General features: G+C 37.3%; 1 protein-coding gene across 1 annotated transcript in view; it reads right to left on the bottom strand.

The window, feature by feature from the left end:
* grm8a (glutamate receptor, metabotropic 8a) overlaps positions 1–26,750 on the bottom strand; it is a 330,011-nt gene that overhangs the window by 199,420 nt on the left and 103,841 nt on the right. Inside the window, exon 3 of the mRNA XM_022666576.2 lies at positions 8,225–8,441. Within this exon, the coding sequence (XP_022522297.2) occupies positions 8,225–8,441 (217 nt within the window). The remainder of the gene's footprint in view (positions 1–8,224; positions 8,442–26,750) is intronic.

The raw sequence follows: 26,750 nt of genomic DNA, 5'->3' as shown, positions 1-26,750 counted from the left end.
CTTTGTGTATTTGTGACCCTTATTCTGATCTGTTTTGTTTATGTGAATATAATATATTCATAAATGTAGCTGATAAGACTAAGAAATTGGCTCTAATTCTCCCGAGAAAGACTCCCAACATTTCCCAGAATGCACCTGCGCTCCACCCTCCAGACATGCTGGATCGTGTCACATATCGCTAATCATTACTCACACCTGTACTCTCTAGTATAAATACCCCCTGTTTTCACTCACTTCTTGCCCTATAGTATATTTGTTTCTGGCTCTTCTGCCTCGTGTTTCTTTTGTTTATTGACCTTTTTGTTTATTCAACGACTCTTTTGCCTAGACCTTAGTTATTTTTGTTAGCTGTTTCGTTATTGACCTATTTTTGTATTTCTGAACATCCCTTTGCCTTGTCTTTTTGCCTTCCTGTAATTTCTCGTGTATGATCTCTTTGCCTGCTCACACTGATATGTTGTTCATTTATGCTGCTAATTTGTTGTTGACCCTGCCTGTCCCTGACTATTCCTATAATCCTGACTCCTTTATTTAAAAATTGTATGTTTGGTATCCACACTTGTCTGGCACCCATGCCATCAGTAGAAATGTTAAAAAAAAAAAAAAACAATAATTATATCCTCCAAAAAAGGAGCACAAATCTTTAAATAACAGAAAATAAATCGAGTGTGGTCTTTAACCTGATTATGATTATGAATTACACTAACCTGATTATAAATACAGTGATATTTCATTAATAAACTAGTGTAAATTCCAGCTAAAGTCCAGTATTACTGCAGCGCAGGCTGTTCCAGTGCCAGTAGCTAAAAAACACTATGACATTATGCTAATTCCTTGCTTAATCCGCAGTGGCTTATAGAAGAAGATGAAGCTGGTGCTTCTCTGGAGTAATCAGAGAAATTCCAGCTGCCCATGGCGCTCGACTCCCAGAAACTAAATAATAACAAGATTCAATTAATGAGCAGTGATGTCCTCGCTCGGCCTGCATGTCTCGCTTTTATTTTTCACACTGAGCCCTGTAGAAACTTCAGGCTTTACCCTACAGTGGTGCTGTTTCAGATTATATATATATATATATACCTGACAATGTTCTCTTATCAATCTCCCTAAACTCTGGAGTAACCTTCCTGAAAATGATCTGGACTCAGATAGGGCTGCAACTAATGCAACTAAATCAGCAGTCTGTCACTCACACAGAGACAGCGCTGTGTATCTACTTCTTGTGTCAAGCAGCAAAACATTGCAATAGGACGTGTTTAAGTGCATTGCATTAGGTGATATCACACGTCCTGCTATGTGACTATTACGCATGCGTAGTGTAGTGTAGTGTAAAGTTTTGTGGAGCAGTGTATTGTACTGTATTGCATTATGTTGTAGTGTAGTGTATTGTACTGTACTGTAGCATAGTGTTTTACAGTGTAGTGTACTGTTTCATAGTGGCATGTACTGTATGGCATTACAGTGTAGTGTAGTGAAGTGTACTGTATTGCATTATAATGTAGTGTAGTGTATTGTACTGTAGTGTATTATAGTGTAGTGTAGTGTATTGTATTTCATTATAATGTAGTGTAGTGTATTGTACTGTAGTGTATTATAGTGTAGTGTAGTGTATTGTACTGTAGTGTAGTGTATTGTATTTCATTATAATGTAGTGTAGTGTATTGTACTGTAGTGTATTATAGTGTAGTGTAGTGTATTGTACTGTAGTGTAGTGTATTGTATTTCATTATAATGTAGTGTAGTGTATTGTACTGTAGTGTATTATAATGTAGTGTAGTGTATTGTACTGTAGTGTAGTGTATTGTACTGTAGTGTAGTGTATTGTATTTCATTATAATGTAGTGTAGTGTATTGTACTGTAGTGTATTATAGTGTAGTGTAGTGTAGTGTATTGTACTGTAGTGTAGTGTATTGTATTTCATTATAATGTACTGTAGTGTATTGTACTGTAGTGTATTATAGTGTAGTGTAGTGTAGTGTAGTGTATTGTACTGTAGTGTAGTGTATTGTATTTCATTATAATGTACTGTAGTGTATTGTACTGTAGTGTATTATAATGTAGTGTAGTGTAGTGTATTGTACTGTAGTGTATTATAGTGTAGTGTAGTGTAGTGTATTGTACTGTATCATAGTGTACTGTACTGAATTGCATTATAGTGTAGTGTAATGTATTGTACAGTAGTGTAAGGTAGTGTATTGTGTCATAATGTAGTGTACTGTATCATAGTGTACTGTACTGAATTGCATTATAGTGTGGTGTATTATACTCTATCGTAGTGTAGTGTATTGCATCATAGCGTAGTTTAGTGTAGTGTATCGTAGAGTAGTGTACTGTATTATAGCGTAGTATAGTGTAATTTACTGTATTATAGTGTAGTGCAGTGCAGCATAGTGTACTGTAGTGTACTGTACTGAATTGTAGAATAGTGTAGTGTAGTATAGTGTAGTATAGTGAATTCATCAGCAGTCCGCTGAGAACATTAATCACGAGGTTCAGAGGCTCAGCTGTTCTTCTCTGTAGATACAGAAAGCAGTACAGTGTTGTACGGATGATGAACGCGGTGAGATTACACATGTCCGGATGTTCTCCGGGGGCATCAGCATCCCAGAGTGCACTGCATGATGCACCTCATCATCAGCTACAGACAGACTGATATCAGCTGCTGCTGCTGGACCTTCGAGAAGATCAAACCCGCAGACCTGTAGCTCTCCTGCACTGTAACCAGCAGAGAGAGCTGAGTAAAGGGAGGCAGGAGGAGAAAGTTGAGTTCAGCCAGCATGAGAGCTGTCACGCCGCTCTCGCGCTCTGCGAGAGGAAGCTGATGTGATTCCAGCAGGACGAGCTGTAGTATGATGTCAGGCCTCATTATCAGGTCCACAGAGAGACTGGGTAAGAAGATGTGATCAGCGCTGGCACTCCGTCTCCTCGCGCAGAGCTGCTGTACTCCTCTCGCGCTCTCTCTCGCTCTCTCTCGCGCCGTCACAGAGCACGTCAGACACTCACCACCACCACCACCACCATTACTGCTATCATCCATCTATCTGCTCATCACAGCGTTACATCATCCCCTGATCCACACAATCAAATAACTCTACTATAAAAAATCAACCCCTACTATATTTCTATTTTATTCACCTGCAATGAGTTCACCCCGCACATTCCTGCAGATATTCTGCAGATATTTATGTTACGGGTTAAATTGGCCCGTTAAAAAATCTAGGACAAATATTTAAAAGTATTTTTGGTAACACTTTCTATGAATGTCATCTCTATAAGACTCTATAAACATACTCATAACACATTATAATGCATCCATAAGGCATTACAAACACGGCTATACATATTTATAAAAAATTATAATTAATCATAGCCATGTTTATTATGCATCATGAACTGTGATTATAAATCATTAATAGCTGTGTTTATAACATGTTATACATCGATACCAAGAAACTCAGTCCCTGCTTACAGAATGAATTATGACTAAAACAGCTTCCAACTTTTAAACACACCCTCAATAATCCTATAAATATATATTTTAACCACTCATAAAGTATTCTTGTCTTGAATATAATATTAATTATTGTCAATTATAATGTATTATAACAGGTCTTTGTGCACTCTAAGTAAAGTGCCAGACTTTCATTTTGGGACTATATTATTAACGATAGCTATATACTATTTTCACATATATGTTATAAGCACAGCGTATAATGTATGATTATGATCACAAGTTATAATGCTTAGTAAACATTGCTATAATGGGTTATGCCTTTTTATAAATATTTATAGCCATGTTTATAATGCCTTATGAATGCATTATAATATGTTATGAATGTGGTTATAGAGTCTAATAGAGATGGCATTCATAGAAAGAAAGACGTATTTTTTTCTGTATTAAACTTCAGTAAAACTTCCTATGAACACTGTATTCATAATGCATTATATGACATGCATAATACCTTATAATGTATTGTAATAAGCCTGTACAATAGCTCATAAGTACTTCAGTGACTTTCATAACACATATAAAAACTACAAGTATAAGGGTCTATAAAAAAGGGTGTATAATGCATTATAATATCTGTTCATTAGTACCTTGTACAATGTAGTGTTGTAAAGCACTATAACACAGATTTGGTATATTTTGACATAATGCATTATAATATGCAGCTATGATGTCTCAAATTAAGCTTTTATGGAAGTGCGTAACACATTATAAAGCCTTATATACAATCGTTACTGACTTTAAGTGAAGTGAGTTTTCATATTCTTTTTATGCCTCACTGTAATGTCTTATAGAGCATTATGATTGGACTCCTGAAGTGCAAAAAAATATACTTAAATGCACTTTACTCACCAGCAGGTAGTGGTGTTATCCACTGCACCACATGAACCACAGTTGGTAATTGGTGTTGCAGTTTGTTATATAAGCAAAATGAGCTTTTCCATAATAAGAGCTTTTTAAGAATAAAATATTGTGCATATTAAAAAGGCGAATCGATTAGATAATACGGGGTCAGTGTGTAATAAAACAGGAGGATGTGTTTGGTCAGATGTGAAGCTTCTTTACTGAAGAGCAAGGAAGCGAAACAGGGATTAGAACAGTTTCTTCTATTAGCGACAGCGAGAACAAGAGCCTCATTGTTGCCTATTGACTCTTCATTTAGCTGCTGTGTGACATTAGTTTAGTGGTTAATTGGACACTTGTTAAATCCTTTGTCTCTGTGCAATAATCCACATCTCGTGGAGGCGAAGCCAGAGCTGAACAACACAAAATTAACAAAATAAAGCTCCTGCAGTCTGGACACGACAAGAAAAATGAGATAAAACAGCGTTTCTGAAAGAGGATGAGTATTTGGAAGAAACACTTGACGGTATAATACGTATTACAGGGTTTACAATTCAACATATTGCAATAAATTGTGATAAAGTACATAAACATACAATACTGCTATTTAGTCTGCACACTGGCGGTTTTAGGGGCGGGGTTATAGGGAAATTGGCCTGAAATCTGATTGGCCCCCTAAAGTGCCAGATCAGATTATAGGTGCACTAGGTGGCGCTAAACAGGATAAACAGGAATGTGCAGTGTTAATAAAGCTTATGTAGTAAAGATGTTTTGGATATTTAGATGTTTTAGATGTTTTGATGTTTTGAAGTGACAGTAGTAGTACTTTTTGTGAAAAAGTAAAAACAAATAAAAAAATTAAACAAAATGCTGGATTTTCTCACATGCTGTTTCTGATTGAGAGTATTTAGTCGATACACAGTAAAAATGCATCTAAAATTAAGAAAGAGATTTGAGATTTTTCTGGAGTTCATTTTGTGCAAAATGTTGACAGAAATATATAAAATATGCAATCAAAATGGCAGTTTATAAAAATCATACTTCATCAGTAAAATCCACAAAAAAATCCACAGAAATATATATTTTTTTCTGTTTGTTTTGAATTTGCAAATTACATTTCTTCTCTTTTGATTCTTAAAATTGCTTTTGATTGCAGGGGGTAACTAAGTTAAGTAAACAAAACTGTCAATCTTAGAAAACATTTTCTTTCAAGTCAAAGAGCACCGGATGTTAATCTACACAGATTTATCTCCTGAAAACTGTTTATTTGGGTGAGTAAAGCTCTTTTGTTTATTTACAGTAAATGTAGATTTCCAGATGTACACTAAGGCTGGGTGCAGCAGCATTAATATATGGGCTAACCGCTAGCTCTAGCCGTGGTTTGTGCTAGTAATGGCACCCGACAGCACTACACTGAGGAACCAGAGCAATTTCAGCTAGCGCTTCATCACACAGACTACAGTCCAATATAGTCACCTCTGAACAGTGAAAGAGCTAGCGCTTTTTAGGAAAATTCAAGGATTTTAAGTGCAGCTTATAGTAAGGTTGTGTCAGTGTGTCTTTGCTATCATAACAACGGGAAAAGTACACCTTACACGTCTCTGAACGGTAAAAGAGCCAGTGCTTAGTGCGGCTAGCGGTGAATGTTAAAGCTGCTCCAGCAGTGCTACCAAGATTAGCAGCAGGCTACAGGCTGATAATATTAAAAATATGGTACACTGATATATCAATATTTTCTTGCATGGCCACTTTCTTCTTCTATCCTTCAACCTTTTCCTCCGTTTCTTCTGACCTCTCTCCTCTCTCTGTTTAGTTTGGTGTAGAGATACAGATACAGACCTCAGGTCAGTCATTTGTTCCAGTGTCTGCTCTGGAAAATGTCAGCGGTGCTGTATGTCCACACTGCAGCTGTTTGTATTACATGATGTGATAAACACACACACACACAGAGGACGGGAGGGAGGGCAGAAGCTGCGGATGGTGAATTTTAAAGAGCTGTTAAACAGGGGAAACAGCTGGATTCTGCTGCTGCTGGATGAGTCTGAGTCTGAGAGCAGTAATACGATTCCCATCATCACAGCGAGAAACCACGTACTAACCTTTAACTCACTGCTGTCGCCCATCAATAACACAGAGCATCACCTACTGAAATTAGATATTAATTATTACTGAAAACAACATGACTGAACAACAGTTTTCTGTGCAAAAAGCAAAGAAAAATAAAATATAAGATTTAATATGTTAATATGTTTAATATTTTCTTGGTTTATTGCTTGTTTTCCCTGGTCTGCTTGTGTTACTAACGATGAGCCCTTTAGCACATGGCTCTGTTTTGTTGTTGTTTTGTCTCCGCCCTCCTTTAGCCCCACCCTGTTTAGCCCTGCCCTGTTTAGCCCCGCCCTGGGGAAACAGAAACAAACGAAGCAGGACAAGAAACACCCGGAGAAGTTAACAAGGGGGCGGGTTCACAAATGACCACAGGTAAGAACACTGATGGCAGGGTGGGCCTAGTCCAGCCCTATTAAATATCATTAAAACGTTTATTTACTTTATTTCAGTAATTCAGTTGAAAACGTGAAACTCGTATATTATATAGATGTATTAAACACACAGATTGATCTATTTTAAGAGATTATTTCTTTTATCGATGATTATTATGGCTTACAGCCAAAAAAAAAAAGTCAGCGTCTCAGAAAATCAGTGTGGGCAGTGTGTCAAGTCCTGCTGGAAAATGAAATCCACGTCTCTATAAAAGTTATCAGCAGACATCTCACCCTGCTCCATTATCCCCAACACCACCCCTTCCAAACATCTCACCCTCCTCCATTATCCCCAAACATCTCACCCTTCTCCATTATCCCCAAACATCTCACCCTGCTCCATTATCCCCAACACCACCCCTTCCAAACATCTCACCCTCCTCCATTATCCCCAAACATCTCACCCTCCTCCATTATCTCCAACACCACCCCTTCCAAACATCTCACCCTCCTCCATTATCCCCAAACATCTCACCCTCCTCCATTATCTCCAACACCACCCCTTCCAAACATCTCACCCTCCTCCATTATCCCCAAACATCTCACCCTCCTCCATTATCTCCAACACCACCCCTTCCAAACATCTCACCCTCCTCCATTATCCCCAAACATCTCACCCTCCTCCATTATCCCCAACATCACCTCTTCCAAACATCTCACCCTCCTTCATTATCCCCAAACACCTCACCCTCCCCATTATCTCCAACACCACCCCTTCCAAACATCTCACCCTCCTCCATTATCCCCAAACATCTCACCCTCCTCCATTATCTCCAACACCACCCCTTCCAAACATCTCACCCTCCTCCATTATCTCCAAACATCTCACCCTCCTCCATTATCCCCAACATCACCTCTTCCAAACATCTCACCCTCCTTCATTATCCCCAAACACCTCACCCTCCCCATTATCCCCAACACCACCCCTTCCAAACGTCTCACCCTCCTCCATTATCCTCAAACATCTCACCCTCCTCCATTATCCTCAAACATCTCACCCTCCTCCATTATCCCCAAACATCTCACCCTCCCCATTATCCCCAAACATCTCACCCTCCTCCATTATCCCAAACACCACCCCTTCTAAACATCTCACCCTCCCCATTATCTCCAAACACCTCACCCTCCTCCATTATCCCCAACACCACAACTTTAAATAATGTAAAGAAGAAAAAGACAAAGTAGTTGAACGTATCTCCAGAAAGTTATCCGTTCTTTATAGAATTACAGAGGGATAAAGGCTGAAGATCATCATTACCTTCTTTTCTTTTCTCTGGTAATGAAGATCTCCCTCAGCAGAACATTAAAAGACATAAACCCAGCAGAACTTACCGATTTCTCTGGAGATCTGGATGAAAGCCTCCACTCCGCTCTCTCCGTAGTTCCCCTCTGAGGCCAGAGTAGAGACGTAGTTCCAGCCCATGGCCGTGACAATGTCCAGCATGGCCTGAGCCTGGTAGGAGTCTGGAGGAACCACGCGGGAGAAGAAGTCGTAGCGGGTGTTATCACTCAGCTCTGGAGCTGTAGATGCATAACTGATCTGAGGAATCTACAGAGGAAGAAAGAGAAAAGAGAGAGAGAGAGAGACGGAGGTGAGATGATGGAGACTCGGGTTTCTGTGAGGTTTTTAACATCAAGGCCAGACTGATAAATCTGATTAGATCAGTCGATACTGAGGTCAGACAGGAATCTGCAAGAAACCTGCAGAAATTTCACGAAATAAAAAAGATAAAGAACCGATAACAACTTGCTTTATATTTACATACTAAGAAAAATAAGTACAGATTTGTACTATTTGTAGTATGTAGTTTGTCTCTGGGGCTGTATCTTAGTAAAGATTATAAAGATTTTTATCAGAATATTATCATCAACTGAATATGTGTCTAGAACTTCATGATCCAAAATTGTCTTGCTTTTAAATAAAAAACTATGCAATTAAAATATATATTATTTATCAGTGCAGTAATACAGAATACTGAATGTACCTTTTGGCTTGATTCATGGTACAAATCTGTACTTAATGCAGAAATCAATATTTAATGGAATAATCCTGGTTTTTAATCACAGTTTTATTTCATGCATATTGGCATCATGTTCTCCTCCACCAGTCTTACACACTGCTTTTGGATAACTTTATGCTGCTTTACTCCTGGTGAAAAAAAAATATTCAAGCAGTTCAGCTTGGTTCGATGGCTTATGGTCATTCCAGGTTTTTAATTTGGTAAAATCTTGGACTATATATATTCCCTGAAATTAATTTTTGCAATTTGTGATGTCTAAGAGCACGAAATATATATGTTTTTTTTTTTATTGTTTGCCTATTATACACAATTTTATGTAAATATTAACTATGTTATCCTAATGTCCCCCTGATCCATTATCCCAAAAAAAAGTAAAAAAAAATAAATAAATAAATAAAAAGGGCTCTGGAGTTGGAATTACCACCCAATAGACAAGTTAGCCGTGGATTTTATCTGTGAGGTTTTTATGTTGTTCAGGTTAAACCCCCCCGTCTTCACTAAAACTCATCACAGGAACCGACAGGAGGAGAGAATGTGGGAAATTTTACAGTCCTCAAAAATATAAAAGAAAGAAATGGGACTCCATCCAGCAGCTCTCTAAGACCTGGCGCACCACCAACACAATCCCCATCAGGTGTGTTTAGAGCACTTGAAGCTTTCATCTTTAGAAGAAAGGAGGAAAAAAACAAGCTTCACTCTCCTTTCAGATAAAAAATCACAGCTGTTTCTATTCATCTGTACACTCTCAGAAATCCTCAGAGTCCTCAGAACAACGACCCAACCACCCCAGAGTCCACACTTTACAATCAGTTAACCCTCTGAGCCCCGCGATGCATTTTTAATCGTTTTCTCAGCTTAAAAACGTAGAAATGCCTCAATATATCAGCAAAACACATCGAGGGTTTAAATAGCAAAGGTGTGTAAAAATATATCTACACTGATGGGTGTTATGATCTGAAAATGAGGTGTGTTCAGGTACATTTCTGGCGCATTGCTCCACTGACCGATTTAAACCCTGACAACAGTCAACAGTCAGACATTTATTGCTACCTTGACAATGCAGCAGCACAAACCCAACTTTTACATCAACAATAAACAGAATAGTAAATAAAATAACATTGCTGTTCCCGTAAATGAGCTGCTGGAGCTCCTTCACAGCGTCAACCAGCAGCTCAGTTTCCTCTGCTGAGAAGAGTTTGTTGAACACATCCAGGTAGCTGCACTGTTACAATAGCAATCCACCAAAGACAGACCACTTAAAGGTCTCCTTTTTCTAAAATCCTCTTGTTCTTTGTGAAAAACAGGGTTTCTCTGAGTTGTTTATGATGCTGCACATGATGAAACTCTTCCTCATTCTCTGCAGCAGCTAGTAAAAGAAAATAACAAAAAATAAGAAAAGCCGGGCGGCGACTCCGTCTCGTCAGATAGGAGATAACTAACAGCGCTAGGAACAGCATGCAGTTCATTCCTGTGTTATTTGTGCAAATAACACATCAGTGTTTATATACTTTACCCAGTAATTCAGAGCTAAGAAACAAATGGTTAGAATTAGTCTATGGAGGAAAAACACCACCAGCCAAGTACAATTGAGATAGGTAGGTGTTTAGATGTTTAGAACAGTTCTGTTCACACTAGTTACTTTCTGGATCTGGACTCTACTCATCTCTGTGTGTAAGTAACTATAGGTTTAAATAGGATCTCCGGTGGATTTGGTGTTTTACAGAGACTCTAAGACTAGGTCAGTGACTGAACTGCACTTAGCAGGGCATTATTATACATGTTGTAAAGTAACAAATGACATTATAAAGACTGTTATTAGTGTAAAAACTTTTGTACTGTAACTGTTGTTCATCTCGCTGCCTCCTGGTGTCGCAGTGCTGTTTGTAAGCCAATCAGAGGTGATATATGTTTGCATGTAATCCTAACGTCCCCATTCCCCCACTCCTCTTTTTTTGTTCACAGAAAAAAGCTCACATGACTTCATTCATACTAGAGACACAACTAGACAAGACTTAAAATACAAGAGAAAACTATGGAATGAGACCTTCTCTATTCCTTTTTCAAGTCCCACAGTTTGATCGTGTGACAGATGGTGAAGGTGATTACAGCAGTACAATACGACCGGCTCAGAGAAACACCTGAGACTCAGAACCCGACACAGCGAGGAGCCGGGGGGCGGAGTCACCTGCCTCCCACAGGTCTGGGTAATGGAGTAGGGGACGCCGGGCTGATGGATGGATGGTGTTCAGGCCAGACTCGGGGTGAAGCATTAGTATTCTAATAGAGCACAGATTTCTCACACTCAGTTCACGTCCGGAGAGGCAGACATCCGTAAACCCAGACAGCTCCTCGCAGCCAATCATCTGCTGCGCTGTTTATTTACTCTACATGCAGCAACAACAGCAGCAGCAGCAGCAGCGCATCTCCTGCACCGGCGCTCTCCGCCCGAACCCTCCGCCTGCAGGAGTGATGAGTGATGATGTCGGGCTCGAGTCCGACACTGAAAAATCCTTTATATTTAAACTCCTCACTCGACTGAGTTGTGAAATTGAAAACGAAGCATTTTAACAGACTAACGGAGGAAATTCAGATAAGCTTATCTCTTTTCCCAGTTTCACCATTTACAGACCTGAGGATAACCTTTAGCATGTCTGAATCAGTTTGTACATTTGATTAAATCTCACAAAAACCCAACTTAACATCACTAGTAACCTGTTTCCAACTATCAATAATATTTACGGTCAGGCCACATGGCCTGCACAGGCCTTAAATAGCACCAAACAGGAAGTGTTATGATGTCACCTCCTGCTTTCTGTGAGAGAATCCTGTTAATAAAAGCCCCCCCCCAAACAAATACAACAGTTTCCACACTGAATAAATAGATGAATGCCTCCCACTACAATAAACAACCACAGATTAGCAAGTTTTCTGTCATTCTTAGATTTGTGCATCTTAAGGAATTTCTGGCCAATAAAAATAATAAATATTCAAACAATAAATATTATTATTATAAATATTATTATTAATATTATTTCTTTTTCTGCATGTATTCTACAACTTATTATTTTTTTAACAAAGATTATATTAACCAACATCTAACATCTATCTGTTCAAAACTCGACAACAAGTTAAAACCTTGCAACGTATACAGATGTAAGTAACACTTTCTGATTGATTTACATACTGATATCCCATGACTTTTATTGTTTGAAAGTCACTTAACAAAACAAAACAAAACTAATCAAATCACACATTTCCTCAGGCTCTCAAACTAAATCCACCCACCTGCCACGTACAGGCCTTAAATAGCACCAAACAGGAAGCATTGGGATCTCACTTCCTGCTTTTTTGGAGGGAAACCGATCAATAAAAGAATAAAAGTCCCCCAAACCATCACAACAGTTTCCACACAGAGTGAAAACATGAATAGATACTACTGCAATATATGCATACCTGTCAAATTTTAGATTAAAAAATAAGGGATATTTTCCTCTGTCCGCTTAAAGTTGTCCCACCAGCCCAACGTAGGTTCAGTATCCCTTACATTTTAAGACAGGTTTACAAAAAAAATCTAAAATAACAACATGTGAACCACTTACACACAATTAGATTATCAGAATCTGAAATGTTGCGGACATTCCTACATATGTCATTCTTTTAATACAGCCAAATTAAAAACCCTTTTCCAAATATTTTTTTAAAAGTTAAGATTTTAATGTCTTTTTGGCATAAATGCACTCTTTTTTATAATATATTTTTTATTTATTTAATGGATTTAAAATTGAACAAAGGGTGCACAAATTCTGCAAACTGAATCTTTTGATCACTCCACCCCTGATCAGTTTAGTTAATTTTTAACATTTCTAGTTCAAGCTGTTTTATTTTATTTTAAAAGGTTTAATCTGTGTGTTTTATTTCAGAGACGAGTATTTTTAAGCAGCTATCAGAAAAATCTCATCACAGTTTACATGATTAGCCTACCGTTACCTTTCTTTTAGAAAAATCTCTGTATATCCAGATCTGTTTTAACATCAGCTGCTCCGACTAGCTGCCTGTGTCTTCCCCACACTGACCCTCCTTTGCAAGCTGATTGGCTGTTTCTCCTGAAAGGCGGGACTTTCTCCTTGAACCGGCCGCACGATTGGTTAAGAGAGCAGTCAGCTCCCTGTCTCCTCAATAATATATATTTTTTTTATTTTAATATAATACGGGAAATTTACGGGAAAATACTAATACGGGAGGACAGCGGGAAAGAGGAGTAAAATACGGTAGTTTCCCGGCCAAAACGGGAGACTTGACAGGTATGAATATATGATACAGACCCAGAGACGAGCTTTGTCTTCTTTTAAGTACAAATCTGTTCTTATTTGTCTCTCTCCTCCTGTTGGTGGTTTACCTTTACAGCTATAAAACAGCTCATCAAATAATTAATAAAGATTATTTTAACCAACATGTGTCTTTCTATGTTCTATGTTTTCTAATTCACGATGTCTATTTTTAGATTATTTAGATCTTTTAAAAGAAAAGTGTATTAAGTATATTTTTAACATACTTTTTAAAATTAAAATATTTACTTAAATACATACTAAATTTACTATCTTGAAACAACTTATGTTAACTTAAGTACATTTCTTTGTAATTTTGTAATTAAGCTATTTTTAAATATAACATAAAATCATTAGGTTGTGTTTTTGAGTGTGTTTTCGTAAAACTTCTGCAAATTTAGGTAGATTTAAGTTTGTGTTTTCTAAACATAATTTTGAATACTCCAAAGTGCACTTTAAGCAGTATTTAATTCCACTATAAATATATATATATATATTCTATCAACACAACGTATAATTTAAAGCATATTTTCTAAAAATACATTTTAGGAAATACAGATAAAGTATATTTAATGTGTATTTTTATAAAGCATATTAAATTAAAAATGTAATTTTAGTATTCTTTACCAAATTTGAACATACCTTTAATGCTCTTAATTATACTTCCTTTTCACAAGGGCAGCTCTGACACCAAAAAATGATATTATTTTAATAAAATCACAGCTGAACTTTGTCTGAGCTCATTTCTCCAGCTGAGTTTACTACAATACAAACTTCTAAAACTTTACTTTGCTGCCTGTGGTCCATAAATAATTCATATTAAAGCTATAAAGAAATAAGAAAGAAAACAAGACAAGAGGTCGAGATATGCCCGTAAATCTAAATCACACTCTTTTAAAGCTCAATATATCCAAAAAGACAAAACTCCACTTTAGAGATAAAAGGTCACGGCTCGTGAGAATGATGTCAGAATGCTGATAACAGACTTTATACCGTCTGATAGAGCTGATTTATTCACTGCATTTCAGGAGAAAACACCAAACAGGAACTAAATACAACTAAATACATCTGATCTTCAGTTTTTAAAATCAGTTTAAACTCTTATATCACAAACACTGACGGGTCAAAGGTCATGTAGAAATCATCTAGATGAATTGATTGTTGTAAAAAATGTTACTTTAGGAAACCTCACCTTTTTAAGATCAAATCAGTTTAAATTGAAAATCCATCGCTAACTGCTAACTCCCATTGTAGTATTATTTAACTTTACGACTTAAACACACCTACAACTAATTACGATAATTAGTACACGCCTTTTGCATGCTTTAAGCTGAGCAAGGTGTACTTTTCCCGTCGTTACGATAGCAAAGACACTCTGACGTGCCAAAAATCAGGCTACACGTGCATTCTGTAACAAGTGCATACTATTTGACTAGTATATTTTTTGCACTATAAGCTGCACTTATTAAAATTATAATTATAATCCAGTCAGGTATTAAGGAGCAGTAAAGTCACTCCACTGAAATACAGAGTTATAAAGGAGTTTCAGTTTAGTTTTGTGGAGCAGAAGTAACATTAGCCGCTAACCGTGCTAAGGGCTAGCTCTTTAGCCATGCAGAAGTGAGTATATTGGACTGTATTTTGCATGTTTACTGTGTTAAAACAAGCTACAGTCTATTGCTGTCAGGCAGCATTTAGTAGAACTAACCATGGCTACTAAATGCTGCCTACATGGCTAGCTGCTAATGCTAATGCTGCTGCACCAAGCCTTAGTGGAAATCTGGAAATCTAAGCTAACTGTTAAGACACAGAAGTGCTTTACTCATGCATAATCTGTGTAGATTAAAATCCAGCACTAGGAATTACATTTTTGTTTAGGAATTACAGTTTTGTTTAGGAATTACAGTTTTGTTTACTTAACTTAGCTTAGCTTTACAGGTCTCGCCACTGGGTGGCAAATTAGAAGGAAAACATGGTGACACCCCTGTTTCTTACTAGTCGCATAATGTGCCTAAATATTCCATCTCCATCCACACCATCCAGTCTGAAAAGACATATCACAGGATCCTCCACATACAGTAGATTAAATGCATGTGCTGGTGTAAACAGGAAGTAGATTGGCTGCTCTGCAGTTGCTGCTTAGTTGCAGAAAATATTAAACATGCACCAGAGCAGCCCTGAGGAGTTCAGTTCACCTGCACGATACAATCACAGCATCCCCATGCACAGAACCCCTGAACACAGGCTACAGATACTGAACCCATCTGTATCTTTATCACCTATAAATCATGCATGTTCCTCTGTTCTATGCATATTTATAGTGCTTGATATTTGCATATAATTTGCACATGTGTACAGTACTGTGTGTTATAAACTGTATGCATGTATTCTGTTTGTTTTTGTGCCTATTCTCTATTAAATTAATGTCCATCTAAATATATAAAGACAATGTCATGAATTTTGTCAGGGTACCAACTCCACCGCATACACAGCTAAAGCAGTAAGGTAAGTCCCATCTTTTTAAATGGGGACAATTAGTTGAAAACAAGATGGTGGGAATCCCAGTCAAAAGTTTCTACAGCCAGTCCAGACAGAAACATGTTCATGAAAAAAATAAAAATTCACATCTTATAAAATGTTTGAAACTAGTTTATTGACTTACTGTAGGAAGCTTATTGGACTTATTGGGTTATTCTGAACCAAAATATTAAGGATAATGTAAATTAAAAAGTTTTATTTTAAGTGTACTGTATTTTTTACACTATAAAGCACACTGGATTATAAGTCACGCTTTCAATAGAAGTCTATTTTTTGGTCTATTTTCATACATAAGACTGGATTATAAGGCACATTTTACAGTAAGAGACACTATAAAGAACTTCTTATTCAGCAGGTCTTTGGTAACTTAGTTAAGTAAAGCTTCGCTAAGTAAACAAAACTATAATAAAAAAAACATTTTCTTTTAAAGTTAATCGAGTGCTGAATGTTAATCTACACAGATTTCTCTCCTTAAAACTGTTTATTTGGGTGATTTGTTTTACTGTTTATTTACAGTAAGCTTAGACTTCCAAATTTCTCCAGCACTAAGGCTGGAGCATTAGCATTAGCATTAGCGGCTAATGCCACCCAACAGAGATACACTAAGGAACCGTAAGTGTTCCAGTGAGCCAGGGTGATATTAGCTAGCAGGTCATCCCACTTAGCTTGTTTTAACATGGCAAACACGCAGACTACAGTCTCATATACTTACCTCTGATCAGCGAAGGAAATAGCGCTTAGCACGGCTAGCAGCTAATGCTAATGCTGCTCCAGTCTGGGTGCTGTATAACTGAACTGAAACTCCTGTATAACTCTGTACTTCAGTGGAGTGTCTTTACTGCTCCTTAATACCTGACTGATAGAATTCATACATAAGGAGCACCGGATTATAAGGAGCTCTGATGATTTTGGGGGAAAATAAAAGGATTTTAAGTGCGTTTTATAGTGCAGAAAATACGCATCAGCTGTAATCAACTGTAGCCTCTTATTCACACGCAAAACACACGTTTGAATTATGATTATGATACATACAGGTGGGTGTACACTCGATATCCCTGGGTAATGGAACTGTCGAGCTGTAAGCTGCTAATAGATGAGGATCCAACTGTGTTAATTAACCAATTAAAACACCTGCACTGCACTGCAGCAGCTGTATTGGACAGTGGCCAGAGCCTTAAGTGCTCACACACATTTTACACATGTTATGGGAATTAAAATCCCTCAACATTATAAAATATATTAATATTAATAATTATTTTAATGTGAAAAGGGGAAACAATGCATTTAAAGGATATTTACATCTGCTAAACTAGTTACTAAAGTCCACACAGGAGCAGAGCTCTGAGGAAACTTAAAGACTGTAGCGCATTATGAGTATCAGGACAATTCCTGGGTTTAAACAATTCAAAAACTAGCATTTTCAATGACGGGAATGCCAGTCAAAAGTTTCTACAGCCAGTCCAGACAGAAACATGGTAAAAAGGTAAAATACTCTTACAATCTCTCATAGAAACAAGTTTTTACATAATGTAGAAAGTTAAGGACCCTATCTTACACTCACAGTGCCCATTGCTATCTTTTACCCCATCAACAGTCTATTTTCACTCCTTCCTCCTGCCTGGTTTAAACAGCAGCAGATCTTCTGAATATATCTACACTGATGGGCGTGGTGTTCTGGAAATGAGGTGTGTTCAGGTACATTTCTGGAGTTTTATCTTGTTTATCTTGGTAACAGAAAACACAGGAGCTCCACTGACTGAATACAACCTAGACAGACGCCAACAGTCAGACGTTCATCGCTATCTCGGTAACACAGGCGCCGTGCCGAGCCGAGCGTACACCCCCACTTATTACACACACATGAACACACAGCAGCACAAACCCAACTTTTACATCAACAATAAACAGAATAGTAAATAAAATAACATTGCTGTTCCCGTAAATGAGCTGCTGGAGCTCCTTCACAGCGTCAACCAGCAGCTCAGTTTCCTCTGCTGAGAAGAGTTTGTTGAACACGTCCAGGTAGCTGCACCGTTACAATAGCAATCCACCAAAGTCAGAGCGCACCTGATTCTACTCTTAAAGAGAATGATGAGCAAGAGACACTCTGATTGGTTTATTATTTCATGTTACGCCCAAAACATGATTAAACACACCCATGATTAATTAATTAAGAGAATTAGTACATGCATGACTTTTGCTTTGCGTTTCGAGACACACAAGGTGTACTTTTCCCGTCGTTATGATAGCAAAGACACACTGACACGCCCTAAATCAAGCTACATGCTGCACAGTGGTTGACGGCTTGCCTTTAGATCACTAAGACTAAGTTTTTTGGATTAATCTAATTAAACTAACAAGGTTAAATAAGTAAGATGGTCATTGAGATTATTATCACACTGTGTCACTAGTGAATAATAGGAGTCCAGACCCGGACCCCTAATGAGAAGCCAAAGGCTTTATTATATAGTGTGTAATAAATCTACACACTTCCCTCCTGTTACACTGGGTTAATTAAGCCTTAAGGTGAATAAGTCTAGAGTTTAAGATCATTAATGATGTTCTGGTGTGTTTCAGCAGAGTATAATAGAGATACTCTGCAGAGTAAAACATGGACTAATACAAGCTCTTCCTGCTGGGAAAAGATCTAAAAAAGTCCAGCTTGGTGACCACAATAAAATATACAATAAAACCAGATAATGCTCCTACATAGAGGCAGCAATAACAGCAGTAAAGCTAAAGGAGCTAAAAGAAAGAGTGAAGCATCTTCAGATGGAGGACAGCAGGCCAATCAAGGCTAAAGTGGGGGATGGACAGATCCAGAGAAGAGAGAAAAGGATCAGAAGAATGGAGGAGGTTGAGAGAGCTGGGAAATTGAGAGAGAGAAGACAAAGAAGGAGACGTAGAGAAAGAAGCGTCAGAATTTTTCATGAATAATAATGTTTAGGAAAAGAAGAGCATGAAAGAGGAAAGAGGATGAATGGAGAAAAAATGAAGAACAAACAAGGAATAATGAATAATGAGACGATGAGAAGTGCAGAGAAAAAGAATGAGAGGAAGAAAAAAGGTATGAAAGCTGAAGGAGCAACAAGAGAAGTTGGAGAGAGATGGTCGTGGATGGATGGAGGGTAATGGATGGGAAAAGAGAAATACAGGAAAGAGAAGCTGATAGAGGTGAAAACGCTAAAAAAGATAAATTAATTGAGAAAAATAAGAGGGGGAGAGAAAGAAGCATTTACTGAAGAAGATAAAGAAAAAAAGATCTAAAGAGAAATCTGAAGGAAGAGAAAGACGAGAACTAGAGTATCTAGAACTTAAAAGGAGACATGAAGAGAGAAGTGGCAGAATTTTTCATGAATAATATTGTTAAAGGAAAGAGGAGCGAAAGAGGAAGGAAGAGGAATTAAAGACCAGATAGAGAAAAATATGAAGAAGAAACAGCAGGAGAGCAGCATGAGAGAGAGAAGAATAAAATGAGGTAAAGAATAATGAGACAAATACAAGTGCAAATGGCAGAAATGAGAGGAAGAACAAGGTATAAAAGCTGAAGAAGCAACAAGAGAAGCTGGAGAGAGATGGTGGTGGATGGATGGATGGATGGATGGATGGATGGGAAAAGAGAAAAAGAGGGAAGAGAAACTGATAGAGAAGAAAAGGCTAAAACAGAGGAATTAATTAAAAAAATAAGAAGCATTAACTGCAGTGGAGAAAAGGAAAGAAAAAATCTGGAGAGAAAACTGAAAAAAAGAGAAATATGATATGATGATTAAGAAGAAAAAAAGGGAGAGAGAGAGGAAGAGAGAGTGAGATACAGAGAGAGAGAGAGAAAGAGGAAGAGAGAAAGAGATAGAGAGAAAGCGAGAGAGGTAAAAGAGCTTCAACAACTTAGAAGGAGACATAGAGAGAGAAGTAGCAGAATTTTTCATGAATAATAATGTTGAAGAAAAGAGGAGCGAAAGAGGAAGATGAATGGAAGAACAGATGGAGAAAAATATGAAGAAGAAACAGCAGGGGAGCAGCGTGAGAGAGAGAAGAACAGAAAGAGGAGAAGAATAATGAGGGATAACAACGAGAAGTGCAAAGAGCGAAAGAATGAGAGAAAGAAAAATGTATGAAAGCTGAAGAAACGAAAAGCTGGTGAGAGATGGTGGATGGATGGATGGATGGATGGATGGATGAATGGAGAGTGGGTAATGGATGGGAAAAGAGAAAGAGAGGGAAGAGAAGCTGATAGAGATGAAAAGACGGAGGAATGGAGGAATAGGTGGAGAAAAGAGAAATTAATTGAGAAAGATAAGAAGAGGAGAGAGAAAAGAAAAGATCTGAAGAGAAAGCTGAAGGAAGACAAAGAAAGGAAAACAAAAAAGATGACGAGGGATGTAAAGAGCAAGAAAATGAGATGAAAAAGTGAAAAAGTGAGAGATGATGAGAAAGATATCAGAGGAGAATTTGAAAAAAGGAGCCGCATGATGCCACCTCTTGAAAATAAGTAAAATACTAAAGAAAAAAGGAAAGAGAAATAGAGAGATGGAGAGGGGGAGGAAGACTGCACAAAAGCAAGAACGAAGATAAAAAGAGCTAGAAAGAGAGATGTTGGAAAGAGGAGTGGAAAAAGAAAGCTCTCTGAGAAAAGAGAAGAAGAAACAGACATGAAAAGAAGAATAAGAGCTAGACATGGAGAAGGAGCAGAGAGCAGCAGTGGAGAGAGGAGGATGAGTGACGTCAGGATAAAAAGAAGACTGGATGTGGAGAAGATAAAAAAGACGAGGAAGCAGAATAATAAGAAGAAGAGAAAGAAAGAGCTTATGAAAAGAAAGGATGGTTTCAGGAGGATCGTCTTTCAGTCAGAGTGAGAAACGTGAAGAAGAGATTTAGAGGAATAAAGGAGGAACCTGAAGAACTCATCCAGCATCTGCCCCAAATAACCAAACCAAGAACCAACCAGTAAACCCCATAAACCCAGTCCCAGATGATCCTCAAACACCTGATACCACCTCTACACCTGAACCCAGTACAGAACACAGGTCAGATGAGCAGTGCAGGGTTGCATATTCAGGGTTGCAGATTCAGGGTTGCAGGATACAGGGTTGCAGATTCAGGGTTGCAGATTCAGGGTTGCAGATTCAGGGTTGCAGATTCAAGGTTGCAGGATACAGGGTTAGGGTTAGGGTTAGGTTAGGTTAGGGTTAGGGTTAGGGTTAGGGTTAGGTTAGGTTAGGGTTAGGGTTAGGGTTGCATATTCAGGGTTGCAGGATACAGGGTTAGGGTTAGGTTAGGGTTAGGGTTGCATATTCAGGGTTGCAGGATACAGGGTTGCATATTCAGGGTTGCAGGATACAGGGTTGCATATTCAGGGTTGCAGAGTCAGGGTTGCATATTCAGGGTTGCAGATTCAGGGTTGCATATCCAGGGTTGCAGATTCAGGGTTGCAGATTCAGGGTTGCATATCCAGGGTTGCATATTCAGGGTTGCAGGATTCAGGGTTGCAGATTCAGGGTTGCATATTCAGGGTTGCAGGATACAGGGTTGCATATTCAGGGTTGCAGAGTCAGGGTTGCATATTCAGGGTTGCAGATTCAGGGTTGCATATTCAGGGTTGCATATTCAGGGTTGCATATTCAGGGTTGCAGGATACAGGGTTGCATATCCAGGGTTGCATATTCAGGGTTGCAGATTCAGGGTTGCATATCCAGGGTTGCATATTCAGGGTTGCATATTCAGGGTTGCAGGATACAGGGTTGCATATTCAGGGTTGCAGATTCAGGGTTGCATATCCAGGGTTGCAGATTCAGGGTTGCAGATTCAGAATTGCAGTTTCAGGATTGCAGATTTAGGATTGCAGTTTCAGGATTGCAGATTTAGGATTGCATATTCAAAATTGATCCTATATAAATTTAGAGTTGCAGTTTCATGCAGGAGATGAGTTTTGGATCCATGGTTCTTTTTATATAGCTATGATATCTCATTGGCTGTAGGTAGTTAGTGCTGTTAACTCCTAGTCGTCGACTGGATCAGATATTAAACATGCTAGATATCTGCAGACGTCTGCGACTCGTTGTCGATCACTCAGCAGTGGCTGGCCAAGCGTCTTTCAGTATTTCAAACCACGCAACTGAACGAACGCTAAGAGAACCCTGATTTCTCCAAGCTACATCTACAAAAACTGGAAACCAGAAAACTGAGCTAGAATAGTGTAGAATCTGTTTGTTTTTTTTTGTTTAAGGATTAAGTACAGCCTTTTTCCGCCCTCTCTCTCTCTCTTTCTTTCTCTATCTGGGTAAACTATCCACACTTACTGTACTGATTAATTTATGATCAGAGTGATTACTACAGCCTGAAACACAGAAACTCAGAAACTTGACTTTATTTGTTCCACCATAATAAACATTAGCAATAAATAATCTCAAAATAACAACATAAATAGAAAATAGAAAAATAATAAAATAAAAAATAAGTAATACATACTTGTGACTAAATGTGACTAAAATCCATTAGACTTAAACTAATATTAACCAAAAGACTAAAATGTGACTAAAACTATTATACATTTTAAAATAGAATATAATAGAATTCAACTTTATTGTCATTGCACATGTAGCAAGTACAGAGCAAAGAAATGCAGTTTGCATCCATCCAGAAGTGCTTAACAAAAAATAAATATGTATATTACATATATTACAAATGTACAGTAAATAGCTGAATGTGTTGTATCTATGTATAAGTATATACAGGTTATAAAAATGAATGTATAGACTATAATAGATCATAAACATAAGGTGGTATAAACAGGATAAATAAAGAAATAATATAAGTATGTATTATAAACACAATAGATTTATACAGTATATACAATAGTTCAGGAGTATGACAGCCGTGGGAAAGAAGCTGTTCCGATACCTGGTGCTCTTGGTAAGGAGGCTCCTGTAGCACCTCCCAGAGGGCAGGAGGGTGAAAAGTCCATATGCTGGGTGACTGGATTCTTTAATCATAATCAAACACCTTTTCCTGAAGATGTCTAGATACTATATGTCTTCAAAAGTGAATCAAAATCATTTGTAAAAATAAAAAATCTGCTCTATAGATGTCCTTCGCAGGATCTTTATATCTGTTTTAATTGCAGAAAAATAACACTGTTCTTATTTTGACGTTTTAGTGCAGAAATAAAAATAATCACACTATTGTTTTTTTATTGTATTGTTTTATAGTGAATTCCTCTCCTGAATTCAGATTCAACCCGAGCATCAGAGCCACGAGCAAGAGGAGCACAAAATTACCGGGTTAAACTTCAGTCCGTTTAATCAACTCTGGAGAAAATTCACCCCTCAACCACCCTGAGGCGATTAATCATCCCTGACCGACCTTTCACTTCCTATTACCACCCAGCAGCACAGTCCCACAGGACATAAAAACATCATATAAAATAAAACAACCAAGACAAAATTAAGAAATGAAGAAATATGCTCTACATACATATACAGAGTAATATAATTCATCATGGATGTGAAAATTTCACCGCAATATTGTATTTTCAGTTAATTATTAAATACAGCTCTGTAAAAAATAAGAGATTTTATCAAATTAAAAATCTCTGGAATATAATCAAGAGGAAGATGGATGATCACAAACCATCAAACCACCAAACTGAACTGCTTGAATTTTTACACCAGGAGTAAAGCAGCATAAAGTTATCCAAAAGCAGTGTGTAAGACTGGTGGAGGAGAACATGATGCCAAGATGCATGAAAAAAAACTGTGATTAAAAACCAACCAGGGTTATTCCACCAAATATTGATTATTTCTGACTCTTAAAACTTTATGAATATGAACTTGTTTTCTTTTTAGCATTATTTGAGGTCTGAATGTATTTTTAAACAATATGATTTATTTTAATTATACGTGTGTTAATAGGAAATATATCTGTCTTGGCATGTTTAAAAAACACATACTTAAATCTACTTAAGTTTACAGAGGTTAAACGAAAAAGCACTCAAAAGCACAATTTAATGCATTTATGTTGTGATTAAATATAGCTTAATTACAAATACAATATACTTTAGTTGCCAGAAGTTGTTTTAAAATAGCACATTCAGTATGTATTTACCTATGCATTAATTGTAATGTTTAATGCTTTTTCTTGTTAAGTATACTTTTAAAAATATACTAAATACACTTTATTTTTCTATAAAAGAAAAAATATAATTGATGAATTGATGGACATAAATATATATTTTTTTCAGGGCGAGTTCTGAAATAAACACTTGGTCAAAAGTATTTATACTTTTATGTTAAACTGTGTCCAATATTAAGATAAAACAAAGTACATTTATCATATTCCTGATACAAAATTATATCAGTAATGTTAAAAATGTGAATTTCTATAAGCTGTTTTTAAGGAGCGAGAGCACAGAATGTGTTTTATTCTCCTTTTCATTAAATCTGTAGGAGAATAAAACTTATTTAATGTTATTTTTAATTCACTTATCATTCCCTGCATGTGTAACAGCTGTCACTCATATTTCTGAATTATATCCCCATATTATTTTTATATAAAATTTTTATACTGCCTGATCCTCTTTGTGAAACAAATACATATTGCTAATCTTCCATAAAACACATAAACATCTCATTAAAATCAGCATGGTGTCATAAAAGCATGGACGTAATTGAAATAAAAATATTAATAATTTCTTGGTATAAAATTCTTAAAAAAAACAATTATGCTTCACAGATGGCGAAGAGGCTGGATGTAAATAAAAGCTCTTTATTTTATATAAATCAAACAAACAAAAAACACAAAGCTAAAAACTAGTGATCTGAACCTCTAAACTCTTTATTATTTAAATCTCTATTTTTTTGGTACACTGCTTCAAATTCTGTATTAAAACTGAAAAATACACCATCTGCTTTTAAAACGTTTCAAAACAAATCTTTTCACGCATTTTGGTGGAAGCAGCTGATCTTCCTTTGTAAAAGTGCATTTAAGTATATTTTTTAAAAGTATTGCGTACAATATAACTACGTAAGTAATTTTTTAAAATTAATGCGTACAATATAACTACAATCCCCATCATGCATCCACCAGTGTCACATGTCCAGACTCCTGCCTCACGCTCACGTTCGTCATCCCCAGATTACTAAATAGTTTCATCTGCTGCTTATTATCTATAACCCTCAGCTTTTAAACAACATTTTTCGGGCTGTTTAAATGAGCAAAATTTGTGCAGAATGATGATAATTAACACAATAAAACACTGAAGAAGCACAGACCTACTATTTAAGAACAATTTATTATATAAGAATCTCCCTATCTATATAAATAACAATGTCTAAGAAAATAAAATACTTTTCGATTAAACACATTTTTTAAATCATATAGCCTGTAGCAATAAGGCTATACACTGCACAATAATTTCTGAACAAATGATTTTTTATTGTATTTTAAGCATATTGTGACGCCTACCACAGACTCTGTAGTTCCTTTTTCTGACTCTGCCGTTCCCGTCTATGGACAATCCCCGGTCCGGAACTACACCTCCCAGCATGCACCTGACAACACCACGTGTTCGGACTCAGCCAATCGCGGCTCATTCGTGCGGTCTACGTCACTGGAATCCTAGATTGTGTTCAGGTGTTGGTAATTTACTTCAGATATAAATACCTGTCTGTTTGTCTCGTTTTTCGCGAGGTATTTTCCCTGTTTCACCAGCGATATACTGAGCGTTATTTTCCTGTCTGTATTACCCGTGTATGACCCTTGTTTGTTTTTTTTTCGACTACGTTTTTGCCTTATCCTTTTGTTCTGTTTGTATTGTGATTTTCTGGTTTATTGAACTCTGCTTCTGGTTAATGGTTTCGTTTTCGGTTTGTGATTCGGCTCTGATGTTTTGGTTGGTTGTTTTTCTGGCTTTGACCCACGCCTGTTATCTGACTACGCTATCAGCTTACGTGCTTTATAATAAAGCCTCATTTTGTTTTTACCGCGAGCGTCTGACTCCAGTCTGTGGCGTTACACATATAGCCTAAGCACATAACACAAATTCAGCTTGAGCATGCTGAAAATGAAGCCGATACACGTGTTGTTACCATAGTCTGTGTGTAGCTGGACAGATCATCGTCTCTCAAAAGTGAAGCCACCACAGGTCGGGCGCCCCCTGCTGTTCGGTTTCAGAAAGCTGTGTAACCCCACCCATCCACATAGGTTTCAATGACAAAACAGAACAACTTTCAATCACGTATTTTTCTAATATACTGTAATTCTACCTCCATTATTTAAATGCAGCAGCTAGTGTAACCTCTGCTTATATTGTTAATTTTTATATTCCCACAGAATTCGTTTTTTAAAACTTTATTCAGCTATATTAAAAAAAGGTGTGGTTATTGTAAAAGGGCTGGTTATGGGCGGGACCAATAACAGACAGCTCCACTCCGCTCCGCTCTGCAGCCTGTGACCTCGAGGCAGCCCTCAGGGGCGGGGTTATTTAAATGAGTAGGCTGTCTCTCCACAGTCTTTCTCCCTCCTCTGGTCTCTACTGCACAGACTCAGGTTTCAGGATCGCCAGCATGGCGGAAGATTTCAGCTTCATTTTCATTGAATGAATAAGAACGGCGGCACGGCGTCCATCTTTTTTACAGTCTCTGGTTGTTACTATGAACAACTAACTCAAAGCACCACCATAAACATACTTTTTACTATGTGAGAAATACCATCAGAAATGATCATAAAACTAAAAATAGAATCACACAAGAAAAAATGGAAAATGGTGAGATAATAGATATTGACAGGCGAGGGAAACACAACACAACGTATTTCTAATACAGCAGAAGCAATATTTACTGAAGCTCAAGCAAATCCTGGAATAGCTTTAATAATAAAAACCCAATATAAACACACTTCCACTCTCATCACGTTCTAAATCCTAGCATTGCTTTTTTTAACTGCATGGAGGAGTTTTTTAAGGTCCTGAGATCCTCAGAG

Source organism: Astyanax mexicanus, chromosome 2, assembly GCF_023375975.1.
Source record: "Astyanax mexicanus isolate ESR-SI-001 chromosome 2, AstMex3_surface, whole genome shotgun sequence".
Taxonomy (NCBI): domain Eukaryota; kingdom Metazoa; phylum Chordata; class Actinopteri; order Characiformes; family Acestrorhamphidae; genus Astyanax; species Astyanax mexicanus.
The sequence above is the reverse complement of the archived record's forward strand: the minus strand, read 5'-3'. Positions and strand labels throughout refer to the sequence as shown.